At 36.8% G+C, this 16958-nt stretch overlaps 1 protein-coding gene across 5 annotated transcripts in view; it reads left to right on the top strand.

Annotated features, from left to right (window-relative positions):
• The first annotated feature begins 4162 nt into the window (after positions 1-4162).
• znf618 (zinc finger protein 618) overlaps positions 4163-16958 on the top strand; it is a 38746-nt gene continuing 25950 nt past the window's right edge. For 2 of the 5 annotated variants that reach the window (XM_062434286.1, XM_062434283.1), the window contains exons 1-3: positions 4163-4365; positions 4530-4612; positions 15482-15821. In XM_062434286.1, the coding sequence (XP_062290270.1) occupies positions 15509-15821 (313 nt within the window). In that variant the 5' untranslated portion in view covers positions 4163-4365; positions 4530-4612; positions 15482-15508. Of the gene's footprint in view, positions 4366-4525; positions 4613-15481; positions 15822-16958 lie in introns of all 5 variants that reach the window. The other 3 variants (XM_062434284.1, XM_062434287.1, XM_062434285.1) reach the window with 3 other exon arrangements.

The raw sequence follows: 16958 nt of genomic DNA, 5'->3' as shown, positions 1-16958 counted from the left end.
TTCTGTGCTATAATCTGCAAATTACAGAAATAGGGAAAAGGACCCAGCTCCATTTGGTATTAAAAGTAAAATAAATCATGCTACACCCATGAGGAAAGGAAAATTAAATCTCATAATGGGAACACCACCTATAAAAAGGACTCATCCCTCTTACATTTTGTCGTGTTGTTTTAAAACAATAAATCACTGGATCAGTGGGTGTAATTAAGATTTTTGAAAGACAAAAACAATAAATAATGTCTAAAGGAGGAATTGGAAACAGCAATTTCCAAGTCCTACCACAAATTCTTGACTGGATTGAGGTCTGGACTCTCACTCGATCAGTCATTAACATTGTTGTTTTTAAGCCACTCCTGTGTAGCTTTGGCGTCATGTTTGGGGTCATTGTCTTGGTGGAAATCGTCTCTGGAGTCATAGTTCTCTTGCATAGTTCTCTTCCTCCAGGATTTGTCTGTTTTCTGCTGCATTCATTTGACATTCACAATTCCTCCAGGGCCTGATGCATAGAAGCATCAGTATGATATATGCTATGTTTCTGCTTATGTGTAGAGTATCTTGTATGATGCCACAAAACATATATTTGGTCTCACCAGACTATTCCACTTCTTTCACTTTGTTTCAGAGTTTATCGAGGCCCATTCTGAAAAAAACCCCCAAAAAACATCAGCCCAGATATCATATGAGGTTTTTGGCTTTCTCTTTGCCACACTGCAAGAAAAGTGACTGGTGAAGCAGCAGGAACCTTGCAGTTCCTTTAGAGTAGACACATGCCAGCTGGTGGCCTCCCATAGTGCCCTAATTGTTTTAAGGGCAACCTGCTTTGGGCAGATTTGCAGCTATGCATTATTTTTTCCCAATAACTTTTTTCATCAATAATCTTATTGTACTCTGAGGGAAATTTTGTGCCTCCGACTTTTTTTGTACCCCAAATTTATACTATTCAGTAAGTTTATCACAGATTTGTTTGGAATGTTTCTTTGTTTCTTTGTCATTATTTTGCTTTTTTGCCTGGAAATTGACCGTGAAGGTGTGTTTAACTTAAAATGACCTTAATTTTATTACGTCACTTTGAAAAACAACTGGTGTTAACAGATTTACTCATCTCATAATAAAAGGGACACATACCTATTCAACCAATGAACATTTTGCAATTTTGATAGCTTTGCAGAGATTTGGTTCATTGTAAATATAATTACAATCTATGTAGTTAATGTTGTTAATATTGGGCTGACAATAGATGATGAAATAATACTGAACTGATACGTCACATATTTGTGGACATATTTGCAGCTTATAGATTTAAATGTCAGTTACTGTGGATTTAATTGATTCATTTCTTGGACTTAACCTTTTTCTAATAAGTAAAATCCCCAATTTCTCATTAACAGCAAATTACAAATTAATACATTGCTAGATTAACTGGACAATTTAAAAACAGATTAAATAATGGACATGGCAGGTAATTAATCTATTAATTCTCCAGATGACTGAACATCCTTAGGGGAGGTATGCAGAGATTTTTCTGAGGTTCTGAATGGGTCACTCTATCAAAGAAACTCACTTCCTCTTACCTGCACAGTCCACCTTGTCCTGTCCAAAGAATAAATGAAGATTTAGATTCAGTGAAGAATAAGGACAACATTTCGGAACAACACAAAACAGAATGAACATCTTCAGTATTTATATCATTGCAATCCAATGCTACTTCTGTCCATGGAAACTATTGTTATATTGTTATGCGGTGATTTCTTTTTTTCTCTTTTTGGTGGTCAGACTTAATTGGCACCAACATTTAAAACTTAAATGATAACATAGTCATTATTTTTTACTATATAAAAAGTGGCTTTTTATGTATGAGTTTTGCCATATTTTCATTGTCTCTAAGTTAGACTTTTAACATTCAACCTGCTTAACATAGCAATAATGTTGATGTAATATTAACTTCAAATACAAATGACACATAAATGCCTATTTCAATGTCATTCAGTCAACGTGTGTCATAAAATACATTAATATTGAATTTAATATTTTAGTATTTTTTATAAAAAGAACACCCTTGGAGTCACTGTCATTTACACCACACTGCATATAATGTAAATTAAGGAAGGATTTTTTAAAAGTTTGTATGCTTGATGACCACAGCCAAGCCAGCACATGGCCGAGGAACAGAGTGAATTCCATGTAAGAGAACAAATCGAGGTAAATATGTGTTAAACTGAGAGTATATTTATTCTGTCATTTACAAACAGTTCATTTTTCCTTTGAATGTGAACATAGATAGATAGATAGATAGATAGATAGATAGATAGATAGATAGATAGATAGATAGATAGATAGATAGATAGATAGATAGATAGATAGATAGATACTTTATTAATCCCAAAGGAAATTAATTGAAATAATAATATTCTATATTGTATATTTTGTGTGAATTTGATGCTAATCCCGGAATTGACAACAGTGGCCGGCCAATCGTGAGATATTGAAAGTAATGTGACAAAATGTAATTTCTGCCACAGTCATTTCCAGGTAATACAGGATTGTAAACGAACGTCCCTGTTTGGATTTTGGTTTTCAGCACAGATTTCCTCTCTTTTCCACCTTGCAGGTTTAAATTTCTGGGGTAAATTTGACCCCAAACATAACACAGCTGGGTTAATTAAGGGTCACTGTCTTTCATCAGTAACTTACAGGGTCTTCCAGGGTAAACATAACATATTCACACAAGTTTAATAAATAGTTTAAAACAAATAGTTTAATAAATACATTTGATTTAAACACCACATTTAAAATAATTGGTGACTTCTTAAAGACTGATTGAAGTATTTATATTAGCTATTATCAAAAACTGCAAACTTCTTTATTTAAATATTGTATGAAACCTTTAAGAGTCAATTGAAAATATATTTCCTGTAATTTTCTGTATGTTACTTCACAGGAAAAAAAAGAACAACTTCCTCTGCTAAGGTTATGTGATTTCCTGTCAACTGCAGAGGCTGAGGTCCAAGATGTCTGCCTCTGTGTTTGCCATTTTGTCTGCAGCTAAATAGACTATGTGAGGGGCTTTCAGGAGGTGTTTCTACACATTATGGAGTAATGGTGCGTTGCAGTTGTACTAAGAAGTCACAATTTTCGAATTCCCAGTCGGAAGTTTCAACTGGAATGCCCCCTGAAGTTGGATTTCCCACTCAGAAATTCAGATTAACCTCACCAACCCCAACCTCAAAATCCAAGATGGTAGCCCTGTGCATTAACAACGTGAAAGTTGTAGTAATATCCTGTTTATAAGCAGCTGTTCTGTATTTGTGGCTCATTAAATCAGTTGTGCCCACAGCACTGTCCAACTTCTATCTGTGGACATGTTGCTACGCTGTTTGTATGAGCAAAATACAGACGTCAATCCATCAATACATTTCTATTAAAAAAAAAGACTAGATTTTCAAAAATCTCCCAAACTAAAATGGACCATAGTTGTCATGATGCTATATTATAAAAAATGTTACTAGATATAATCTAGTTGAAATAATTCAACCTTCTCATTTCCAGACTATACCTGCTTATTAAGCTTATATTGAAATACTGAATATTATCATTTCAAAACCAAAGCTTTTTTCCTTTTCTAAAAAACTAAAACTAAACTATTTCAAAACAAACACAAAAAGATGCGTAGTTAATTCTCAGAATAGGGCTCTGAAATCAAAAATTGTTGGCCAATCAAAAACTTTCTCTTGACAAGACATTCCTGAAACTAACTTTATGTGGAAACAAATAAAGTGAAGTTTGAAAGAAAGGAAAAAAAAGTTATAATAAGTACTATAGTTTTAGTTTAATTGCGCACATTGAACAGTGTCTGAACTCTGTGTTGAACAGCTCGGAGAGTTGCTGTTATTCTTAGTAATAATAATGAAAACCTTTTTGGAAAACAACTGTGACACTAGACTCGAGCAATTATCTTGCCAAGAGGTTATGATTATTTTACACAGAAATTGTCCGTCAGCCAAACAGGCTCAAACACTGACCTAATCGGAACTAATAATCAGAATAAGCAAACATCCTCATGTCTCAATAGCAAACAGTGTAGAGCTGCAGTAAAGTATAGTGCTCCTTTTTTCCTCTGCGTAATTTCCAGTCTGCTTTTTTCCCCGTGTAACTTCATAGTCGCCCAACCCTTTTTTCTGTCTTCTTCCCAGAATTTTTTCCTTTTTCTTTTCTTTTTTTCCGTTCTCATGTGGGCTAATATACAGGCTGCAATTTCGGAATCTGCCCTTGTATATGGCGGACGAAAATTTCCACAGCAGGAACCGCACCACCACAAACCCCCCTGTACCGAGGCAGAAAACGGAGCAGAGAGCCTGCACGGACTGAGTATAAAAAACCTCGACTAATACATCATTCATTGCGCCATTACTCTTTTTATTACAAATGTAACGTAGCGTGTCTCGAAAGGGAAAACCGACCCGGTGTGAAAAAAATTTTAACATTTGGAATTTCTCATAACTAATTCACATTTTTTTTTTTTTTTGAGTAAGCAGTTGTGCAGTCACCTCTGGTCGGGGAGGGAAGATTTCTGGAGCGGGGAGCCTGTTTCGCATGAGCTGCATCGTTGTTGGAGGTATGTCAAACCCGCTGTTTGTGTTCTCCTTTTTTCTGATTTAGAAATCTTAAATTTGAGAAATTTCACTTGCGGATGTTAAGTTTTACTCCCTTCGGCTTAATAAGCGACACCCCGGCAGTCTTTTTTGCAGTACTGCCAGCCACTAAACCAGGTGCAGGCTTTGAAGCCATCCTAAATAGACCTAATCTGTTGATGTTTTTTGACTCAATTTTAGTAACTAAGCTTTCGTGTAACTGCTGACTAGTCGTCTGCGCACCTAATTTGTTCACATATACCCCACGTTAGGGCAAAACACAGTATATTCCGATGAGGCTATAGTGGAAATATGAAGGACGATGAGGGGAGGAACAATCTGAAACACAAAAACCTCCTGCAGCCATGTTTTGTGAATTTTCCTGCAAATTTGAGCAGAGGCTCCGGAGTTGCTCCCCCCGAAACTCACACAGCATTGACGGCACTTTGGAGTCGTATTTGACGGCCTCACTGTCGCTGTAGACGGGCAAGAAATACAGGAATAAGTGTCATCATGTCAAAAATACATTTCGACTTTAATTTTTTAGGAAGATAGAGGATTTGAAATCTCAGAGGCATTGGCGCCACCTGTAGGTAGTAATTTTTGGGAAATTAAAAAAAAAATTATAATGAGACTAGTTTGAGACTTGTTTATTGAATTGAATGTTAGTTTATGCGAATTGAGACTCGTGTTATAACGCCTCTTAAATTAAAATAAACCATAGGTAATCGATTCCCTCCATTCAAAATGACAAGTACCCTGAGCTTTTCATGCTAATTAATGCACAATGACCTTTTTAAAAGGCTGCATTCAAAGCAGAGTGCAAGTTAATTATTTGGTTTTATTCATGATGAATATTCTGGCCTTATTGATTAAGGTTTAAGCAGGTTTTAAAAAATCTGCTTAATCCATCCTGTGTCTTTTCAGTCAAGCATATAACTTCACATTTGCTGTGATTTAGCTGTTTACTCCTTGTTTATTTATGTATGACTGTTTCATTTGTGATGGATCCACAGATATGTACTATTTGGTAAACATGTGGACTTTGCTTTTTGTTGTTGTTATTTCTAGAGATTGGAAATGTGTAAGCGGAAAATAACTATCCAAAGTGAACTGAACAGCACTGGAAGAAGAAAGACACCATGTCAGCATAATTTGAGGGCAGGAAAAACAATCACAACCAGTGCCTCTACTGTTTATATTAATCCTGCAGACGCCAAACAGTTTCCCATCGTGCATGGCTTGCTTTTATTTTAATGTAAGGGAAACTGCGGAGGCCATTTTGCTGTGGGTAATATTAATGCTGACCTTCAAATCTGTATAAATTCAAAGAGCTGGTTGAAATTGTGCATTTGGTATGCAGAATCCGGGTGTAAATTCTGACCTTTGCTCGGAAAGTTGAATCAAAATTCAGTTTAAGTACAGAATTAGGGAGAGGCAACCAGTGTCAGAGTTTAATAGGGTCAGAGCACTCTGTGAGTGATGGGAATGTTTATGCACAGAATACCTGAAGGACCAAGTAATATGTTATAAAGCTCTCAGGAATAATGCTGCTATGTGTTACAACGGAAAACACCTTAGTTAAACTCTGATGTGGTTAAGGAAACTGTATTCCACGATGTCAGGAGTGTGCTCGTTTTAAGTAAGGTAGGAGGAATGCTGTTCTGTCAGGACTTTAATGAACAAAAGCTTTGTTTCACTGAGGATATTTGGAGCGAATAGTTTGGATGGAGAGGTGAAACTTGTCCCTCCACGCCCTGATAAACACAAGATGGTGAGGGGTCATATCACAGCCTGTGGGTTAGTGTTTGAAACATAGTTGCTGTTCTGTCATTAACTGAGTACAGGTTTTGTTTTCTATTTAAAGGTTAAGGGCTGATACACAAACAGTTTCTGTCTTGGGTGTCATATCGATTCTTTTTTCCCCCTTAATCTACCATCACAGATTCATGATTTGGGCTTAAATGTGTCTGATGCAACATACATCCTTTTTAAATGTAGCACACATCTTATGTTCTGCTATTTTCTTATAGTGGCATATTGAAAATGTCTGAAAATTGCTTCGCTTAAATTAGTCTCTAGGGAATGGCTTTTCAGGGGTTGGGGCTGCTGTATTAAAAAAATTCTGTTCATTCTGCACATATTTTTCCTGCTTCTTCCTTTGTAAAAATGAACCTTATTGGTTTCATGAATAATGCATAAGGGCGTTCAATTGCTGCAGCAATGAAAATTAGGCCTGTTTACATGCAGTGGTTATGTACACAGAGGCTTGTTTTTTTCCTTGACCATTTTCTGAAGGTAGAGCAGAGCCTGAGTAGCTTTTCTGAAAATACAAATTTTCAGCAAAGCAAATCTCATTTCTTTGAGTGAAAAGGGGAGGGGTGAAACTCCCGTGGGTTTAATGAATCCATAAATCACAATAGTGCCAGGTTTGCTGCGCCTGTGTATGTGTGCAGTGTAATTTTGATTTTCATCAAAAATTTAATCTGCCAGCCTAGAAGGGTTTAGCAGCAGACCGGATGCCGCCCTGAATTTCTAATTTTAGGGGCCTGATCTTTCAGGATTTATTTTTGTATAATTCAAGTCTGCTTTTCAATATCTCTTGTTATTAAATTTTAATTCGTAGCATTAACATATAGATTGAAAAGGTTTTTATGGGGGTTTTTGAGTGTATGCTGATGGAATTTTACTAGACGACACAGTTTCTTTTTCCAGAGTATCCCGTGTGTGTGTGAGGAAGTGTGTGTGTGGGGGGGGGGGGTTTATCCATTTCTCTGCATTATTGCTTTTTGAAATCATTGGTCATACACCATCTTGGAAGACATTTATTACAGAGGACAGGAAAATGTGCATTTGATTAGAGGAACAGGGAAAGCAAAGCATTTAGTGTGAAACAGGTTTTGGTCAACCCTTTGCTCATAGGCACTGACTCTGCTTCAGATAATGCAAACAAGCAGTGAAAGCACTGATTGAAGTGACCCCTCCGCCCTCCATTTTAGCTGATTCCTATTTTTAATCCCTCCAGAGTAGAAACGCTTTCATGTGCCTTAAACAAATTTGTATTTTATATTTGGAATTTCTATTCTAGTGTACTTAACATGCAAAGCACAGCATTTTTTTGTCAGTAAGGTACAATCCAGAGTAGAACGTCTCTCAATCTAAGTTAGAAGCACAACTTTTTTTTTTTCTATACCCAAGCGCTGTGGTTGAATTACTTCATTATTGTGCAGAGGCAGATACAGTACTGCCCAAATATAGGCCAATTATTTTAAGTACCTCAACTAAGCGCTGAATTCTGAACAGAGGACCTAGAGATGTTTTCCTTGTATGCCTAACCTCCTTATTCTGTAACCCTAGATAAATTTAGTACAGTGATATAATATGCATGCATTGACATTTTAAAACACAGCTGGGCCTAATCACGAAGAGAAAACTATTCTAATTCATTGACCAACCCCTGTTTAGTTATTATTGATCCTATCTATACATCCTTGATATGCAAATAACATTTGATGATTTAATTTAGAACTATTTCCTGGTGTTGTGGTTTAGTTTATCTCCTCTATTGGTCTTTTGTTTTAGTTGGCTTAGTTTGTGCGTTATTTGTAAGGAACTTCAAGGAAATGTGCATCTGGTTTGAATTTATGTTCTTGCTATGGTGCTGTAGGTCACACCATATCAGAAGTTTCACACTATGAAAGAACAGAAGGCCAGATGGCTAATTTTGCATTTTGACTGTAATGAGTGGAAAACAGGCCACCACTGGCATTTCATATATTCAGGGTATGCATAGGAAATGTTACACGGATGATATGCATGTGTGTCCTTGCATTATTTCATTTGATTTACAGAAAAGTTTGTTAGCTTTTGGTTAAGGAGGTGTTGAGATACTTTGCTCTGATCATCTTAAAACATTTCCCCCACAGTTGGAATATTCCAGGTGCCAATCCATATTAACTGATATTGAGTAAATGCTGTTTAAGGTGGCTTATGGCCCCCTCTTACCCTGCGTGGACTTGGGTTGACAGCTGGGGGAGTGGGACCTTGTGAGACTCCAAGTTGACTGACTTTTGTGACTCATAGAGCAGAGAATTTCACAGTTTTTTTCCCCCCCATAACTAGAACTTTTGTTGGGTAATATTTAATTGCTTAATGCAGTAAAATATAAATATGATTAAGCGATATCTTATGACTGGCTGTGGTGTATTGTCATTATATCACAGCTAAGTGTTGCTCATACCCTAACCCTTTTATAAAACAGTTATCAAATATTACAATATAGGAATTATAGACACAAGCCAATAAACCAGTTTTATTAAATAACAATTACGTTCCGAGAGCCATTTATGACAAAGTAGTTCCTGGCTGTCTGTGTATCGTTAGTAAACTGCTAAACTAAATAACGGTCTCTGCAGCTCTTTTGTGATTTACCGCTGGAATTTTGATGTATGATATAATTTTGCGGTTTTGGAAAATAAATGCTGATCTCACAGATAAAATCTAACAATTGTAGCTGCGACATTAGTTTGAATGTACAACAGTGCTGCCTCTGGGGCTCTATATGTACAGATATCACCATATTTCAATAAATGTAAATGTGTTAAATTGAACAGATCAGTCTATATTACATTTTGTTTTATTTATGAAACATCAGTTTGCATTTTTTATAGCTACATTACAGACTGAATAACATAATTTACTAAATCACTACTTTTTTGTCAGAAAAACTGTCAGTGGAGTTTTGAGTTGAGATTATTTAGTCACAAAAAAGTTAAGTAGTTGTGTTGAAGTTGAGAAAATTTCTCCAATTGCAGAATGACGTAAAAGCATGTATATTTTTAATACAATTAAATTAAAGCCAAGTGATAAGTCCGATAAGTCCCCAACGGCTGTGTTAGATTTGAGATAACACTACCCTATAGAAATGTATGCACTATGTAAGTAAGTATATAGTGTCACATTGTACTACATGGAAGTGTACTAACAGAAGTATCTGAATTGAGTCACACTACTGGACTTACTATGGGGACCTCTTACTGGCATGAACAATGTAACTTAATATGACATATCCAACAGTGTACTGGTGTATGTGTAAATAAACACTGTTTGCTAACAAGTGTGCCATATCAACTTAATTATAGGCAATGTGTTGTATTCACAACTTTTCTCTTCACCCAAGTGGCCAAAACATCAGTTATTGCAGGTAGGAACCAACTGGTGATTTGTATCATAACAGCTGATCCTAATGATGTTAAATTGGTGTTTGGTACCAGCCCTAAAGAAAATCCCTCAAATGACTTCAAACCAACAGCTTTGAAAAACTTGAATGAAATGATAATACATTGCAATAAATCTCTTAATAGATAAGAGATGAAGGTGTAAAACTTAGTTAGTACAAAATCATTCCGCCAGTGATTGATTTCCAAGCTTCAATGCATCTCCTTTAGTGTCAATAATGTATAAACAAGTGATGAATACAAGTTAAGAGTCACTATATTTGTGCTGTCTTTAGTTGTTTTGGGTGAAAATTAATCTGACAGAAGGGCCTTTAGCCTTGTATACATGACAGCAATGATGACACATTGTTTATTGTATGTGTGGAGGATTAGACTTGTCAGGGTAGAACATTTTTCACACCAGTGTAAATTCTGCCACAACACCGCCAAATACCGGTGTTGCCGACTTTGAAATTACTTCCCTTAGGCTACATTTTGAATAAACACTTAGACAGAGAAGCCAAGCTTTGCTGTGGATTTCATGAGTCACTGTTAAATTTACACAAACACAGATTTCACACAGAATTTTCAGCAAGAAGACAATAAAAAACCTAGGCAGTTTCATTAAAATTGTTAATAAAAAAAAGAAAAGTTCACATACTGTTGTTAAGCTTGTTAGTCTAATTTCTGTAGGTATAGTAAAAATGAAAAACCGGCCTCCTGAAATGTCAGTTTCACATATACATGAAGCAAAACTTGCTTGTAGAGAGAAGCTGGTTTTACACTGAACCTAAACTACTGCTGTGCTGGAGCAGTTTTTCTTTCTTTTTGGCAAACAAATTACCTGCCATAAATGATCTGCAATTACATAATTTCTTTCTTCACCAGACAGAAAATTGAATGGTAACAGGTGTTATTTATTTTTGAGTCTGTCACTTTTGTTTTTACTGTGGCTTTAATCTTAAATTGTGCAGCATGTCTGCGGTGAGACTAATTAAATTCATTTGAATTTTCCAGAAAAAATATATGAACATAGGGATTTGTGGAATTATACTGATGTAGTATAGTTGTCCATTTATCACCGTCGATCATGCCTACTGCAACAAGCCTTGTGGGGAGTGTTTATATATTTTTGAGTCAAACGCTCTTTAATACAATAGTACAAGTACAATTTGAACATCAACCTATTAGAGAAAAACATTTAGAATAATTTTCTTGCCATGATTAATCTAAAATGTAATCAATAATACTTAAATGTTATACTACTTCAATAACATTTGAGGTTTCCTTATGCAAGGCGCTTGAATATGGACCTCCTTCAGCTCCCCCTGCTGTCCATATGTTGCCCCTGCACGTCAGCCGATTCAAACCCTCCCTCCAGCCTTTGGGCCACACCTCCTCATTTACATACAGCTGGAAAACCAAATGTCAAACGCGAAATGGCTAATGCTTAATGGAAAGTAAAAAAGATGAAATTTAAGATGACATGCCAAATGTAAAATGGCAAAGATAAAAATTCAAATGCCAAATGGTAAAGTGCACATGCAAAAATTAATTTAGTTTTTTCTATTTGAAGTGTAACTGCACCCATAAGTCTGAACTTAACTCCGCCCACTGCATTATTTTGAAAAATGCTAAAAAGTGGGCAGGGGGCTTTGGCTGGGTGTGGGGACGCACTAAGGAGCGAGTGGGGAGCCTGGCTGTGTGAGGCAGGAGGGCAGAAATTTCTCAGTGATGATGAGAGGAACAAAACATTGCAACACCATTTAAACAAGCCAGAAGTCATTTTGCCTTCGGTCCTGTAGCTCTTCAACTCTGCGGCTGTCTGTTCCTGCAGTTATCAGCTGGTAAAATCTTGTTTTAAAATGTTAAATCGCGGTGTAAACAGAGCACTTACTAAACCTGGCCGACTGCAGCTCTGCTTTGGAAGGAACAGGTTAGGTTTCGTAGGAGTAAATCTGCATTGGACAGGTTCAGCTGACAGACAGTTTTAGCGGAGCTCTGGTTACATCACGATTTAATGTTTTAAAACAAGACTTGACCAGCTGATTACTGCATGAACAGATAGCTAGAAAGGGCTGCAGGGGGAGATGCGCGGAGGATTTCTGTTATTTTTGCTGCATTGCTGTTTTTGCTTTTTTTTTTTTTACAGCTGCTATAGCTGCTCTTAGCCCCTGAAGCTAAAACTGTCTGTCTTGATCAGCGTAATATTTGAAAATGAGCACTTGGCTGGGGAAGATGGGCATTATCATTTTAACATGTGTGTGTATATATATATATATATATATATATATATATATATATATATATATATATATATATAGCGCGTCCTGTTTGAACATATATATATAAATAAATGTCATGACGTAACGAAATTGTCAACTCTTCATCAGCATTGACCGCACTTTTTCAGGGCTGATTCTAAACACCAGATGGCAGGTTGACCCATTTTCAAACCATGAATTACTGATTTTTATGAATTTGGAAACAATATTAACACCAGCATTGGTGTGTTTCATCACAGTAAAGTCATATAATTTATTTTATAGCTCACATTACAATTTAAGCTTTCAGTGTGACCATTTCCATTTAGTCTTTTACATCTTAAAATTCACTTTTTTGTCAAATTTACTTATTCAGTGTCCTTCTTTATAGGTTTAATTATGGTCCAATTATTCCTAGTAGCGCAGTAGAATAATAATCTTTTTTATTTGGACTGTTAATTTGAATTATGACCAAAAATATCCTCCATACTGAGGGGAAAACCAGCCATTTCTAGAATTCCCTTTAGTCCTAAAGCTAGAAAATGGAAAACTGACCATTAAATTTATGATGTCACCAGGATGTTAAATTTGGCACTGCTGCATAGACAATAAATGGGCCACTAACTTTGCTGACCCATAAGATTTCTGTGGGAGTACTTGCATCCAAATGAGCTTTAAAATCAATCTAGTACATAATTTTCCTACTGCAGTGCTAAATTATACACTTCATAATGCTGTCACCACTGCATTTTGTAACAGCACGAGTGTCAGTTCAGAGGAGTCTAGAAAATGAATGAACTCACGCAGGGTTTTTCACGAATGCACGTCATGCTAAGATAAATGTGTTACTTACAGGTTGAGATTGATTAAGTCTCTCCATGTCTCTTCCATGGTCTCTTCTGTCCGCCATTGTATTCTAGCGCGTCCTGTTTGAACACTGCACCTGCGCACATAACAGTAGCTCTGCGATTGGTTTAAAAGTGTGGAGAAAATGTAAGGAGCCATACAATTGGCTGAAAGCAAAGAAAACACCTGATTAGCTGAGGAATCTGTCAATCAGAATCATAAATTTGATTGACAGATTTATCAGTCAATAGTGACGTTCATTGACCTGCGATGTCAGGGGAGTTTCAAAATTCACCACACAGATTTCTCTCACAAATGTAGAGAGGTTCACAAATGAGAAGCAGTTTGTAAATGCACATTCAGCGATTCGCATGATCTGTGAATTTATATTACAAGTTTGCATAGAAATTATATATGTGAACCACAGCGTGTGCATTTGCGAAACAGATCGTGTGCATTAGTGAGTACGAAATCTAACTGCAAACCAGAGCATGTGTATTCGTGAAAAACCCTGCGTGAGATCATTCATTTTGAGACTCCTCTGACTCCATAGATTTTTAGCTTTAGAAACAAAAGTGTTTAATCCATGAATACTGACCAGTTGAGTAAAAAATGAATTCTCCAAAAGGGTGATATATACTTGCTGCTCAGTGGTGAACAGTAGAGGAATGCGGTTATACTGGGCAGCTCCCATGTGTGGATTGTGTTAGAGCCTGACTGATAAATCAGCAGGGGTGATGTTACTGGCCAGAGCTGGATTTTCACAGATACTAATATATGTGTGTGTTGTGGGTAGACAAAAATAAATTGCAGTTGAGTCAATTGCAGTCTCTGGTTAAAGCCTGGTTTATAAATTAGTTGATAACATCGAGTAGCTGTATGTTTCATTTATGCAGTAGTAAGGAGACATTTCCTCTCTTCAATAACATTATTTATTTTAGTCAGTGCTTTTAAAATGCATAACAATGTACCATAGACAACCAGTGAATATAAACACAGCTCGTTGGCCAGTTCCTGCTCACCATTTCAATCCATGGATGTAGTGGACAAAATTAAACATTCGTATCCTGTATATTATAGGCCACTGGTGAAACTGGACATGGTGATAAGCCTAATGGAAGGGGAAAGGGGAAAAAAAAAAACATGAAATGGAGATGCCTTAAAATAGCGTTTGCCTTAAATGTCTTTTAAAGCTTTATAAACATTCCCACATAGAACCTGGCCTTGGAAAATCAAATAGGAAAGCATTTTTAATGGAATGAAAATGGAAAATGGTCATAATGGAGAACCTTAATCAGAAACACTCACATTAGAAAGCTTAAATTACAATATTTGCACTAAATGGAAAGGCTGAATCCTACTGGTTTTGGTGATCCTTTGACCTTTACGAATACACTATCAGTAGGTCAAATTTCCATTGGTCTGACCATTTTGTTCATTACAAAATAGAATAATGTGAATTTCAATGAAATATACTTTAGATTTTTATGGCACCCAAATTAAATCACCCAGCTTTTTCTCCATTCAAACACACTAGAATTCACAACTACACATGAAATCTACTTTAAAATCCGAGAAGCCATGTTTAAGCTTGTACCATACAAAGATTGTACAAGGTATTGGGAAAGACACACAACTTGCATAACTTTCAGGTTTATTGGGTATTGCATATAGTGTATGATTTAGCTAATAGTACTCTAGTAAGACAGTCATTTTTTAAACAGGAAGGTAAGCAATTTGACTTGAATGTTTTATCATGTTATCCAAGTCACGGGCCTGTTTGCTGAGGCTTCTAGTTGGTTGTGTGTTATATCCAAAGAAAGGTGTATTTTGGCTATGAAAAGGCTTGTTGTTGCTGTATTGGTGCGCTATTATTAGAAGACCAATTTTCCCTCTTTCCATAATATCAGTCATCCTGGTATAACTCTGTTTTGCTTGGTTGCATTTTGAGCACATTCTCTTGACAAGACCTTTTATAGCCTTGTGCTGAAGTGGCAAGTTGTGTAATTTGGATATTTCTGAAATTAGAGCATTTGGGTGCCACAAAGCTGTGGATTTTATGGCATCAGAGGTCACTTACGAACAGTTAAGCCACTCTGTTCCTCTTGGCTCACCACAAATTTTTTTCCGTCCTCAAATCTATCACAATGTCACAAATAAATCTCTCTATATATTTTATACCTGCGCATTTTGAGCTCACACATTACTTGACTGTGAGAAAATTGGGGGTGGTTGTCAATTTGTGCCTTTTTAGACTTTCAATAGTTATCTGGTGCAGGGCACTGCTTATTTTATGCATGTTGCTCTTAGGTTCTTTACTCAAATTAAAGCTGACATTTAGAGACAACCCTTTTTTCTCGGCTGTTAGATGTGTTACCATGGCAGCTTCAAAACAGCACATTTCTTTTTGACCTAGCAGAGCTGATATTGTACTTGATACTATATAATGGACTGAAAGTCATGCCCCAATCAAGAATGCAACATGGCAGTGAAGTTTGTCTCTCTGTTGTTTATTCCCCTCGTACAGAAGAACGGGGTCAGAGGAGGTGGAGTCATGAGTGCAAAAGAGGCACCCAATCCTGGCATGGAGCAGGCAGATGGCGGGAGTGCAGCCACAGACGGACCCTCGCCAACCTTAGCCTCAGCAACAAAGAGTACTAGTCCACCACCTGTCACAGTAAAGAAGGAGCCTGGGACCTCGGAGACGAGTAACGGGAAAGTTGGTGATGCCAACCCTGCTGAGATCTGTGTTGTCATCGGAGGAAATGATGGAGGAGCAAGTAGAGGTGGATCCCGTAGAGCTCAGACCGAGGGTATGTTTGCCCTTGGTACTCCTCCTCCAACGAAGAGCACAGACTCGTGCATAGGTGTGTGAATGAATTGTACATGTGCAAATATATACCTGCATTCATGTCCAGTGACCTTGACCTTGCTCTCTGGAGCTGCCCAACTGTCCTGACTTTTCAAAACAACACGAAAAAGTGCACAGCATTTAAAAATGACATTCAGCAGCACCGTTTCTTCTCAGAAACAATGTCCTGGTTACTCTAGAAGCAGCAGACCCTGCTGTGAGCCATTTTCATTGGAACAACTTTCTCCAGAAGAAATGGTCCCTATTACTGTTGACAGTATGTTGGTGCTGCTGAAATGTTTTAATGTCATTTTCCAAAGCTGTGAGCACAAATTAAATTTCAGTCACCTCCAAGTATTGGGTTGGCAGCTGAAATCCTAAAGATATCCCAACACCTGGGTGAACAAGTCTGTGTGAATAGAGACTGTACAAATAGGAGTAAATGAGACAATATGCTTTTTTGTAATTTGAGTGAGCTATTTTTTTTTTTTTTTTTTTTGAAAGAGCTCTCACATGATGATGGTGACTGTTACTATTACATCAACCATTTGGAAAAGTTTTCAGTGAAATAATTTGCACTGTCTGTGTGTACGTGTGCAAATGTGTGTGTACTCAATGCAGATTCATTTGTCAGTGTATTAGACACACCAAGCTAAAACAGCCCTGCATTAAATAATACCCGCGCAATGTTCGTAATGTTTTTAATATTCAGTGTACCCTCATTAATATAATGGAGCTGGACAAAATATTAGAACCTCCTTTCATTATAATGCAGTACAATGAACAACATCACAACCCATAACCTCCAAAATAGTCATTAAGTTGAACACTTCTCTAAAACCTAACATTGTAATCTAGACAGCATTAGAACTAGCTAGGTGTACCTAATAAAGTGACAACTGAGTATTGTCACTAACAAGTATTTGATCCTGATTTTTATAGCATTTTCAAGTTATACTTGGAGCGTTGACTTTCAGGTTTCTGTTTTAATGGAGCACAAAGCATTATTTTTGGCTCATACTCGGGGCACAATAAACAAAGACTTTGAAATGGAAGCAGGCTTTTTAAAGCTGATACTGAACAGTTAAAACACACCAATCTCGGCTCAGTACATTCCTATTATTTCAACAAATTAATCGGATTTGTAGTAATT

This window comes from Scomber scombrus, chromosome 15 (assembly GCF_963691925.1).
Source record: "Scomber scombrus chromosome 15, fScoSco1.1, whole genome shotgun sequence".
Classification (NCBI taxonomy): domain Eukaryota; kingdom Metazoa; phylum Chordata; class Actinopteri; order Scombriformes; family Scombridae; genus Scomber; species Scomber scombrus.
This window is presented reverse-complemented; position numbering and strand designations above follow the sequence as displayed.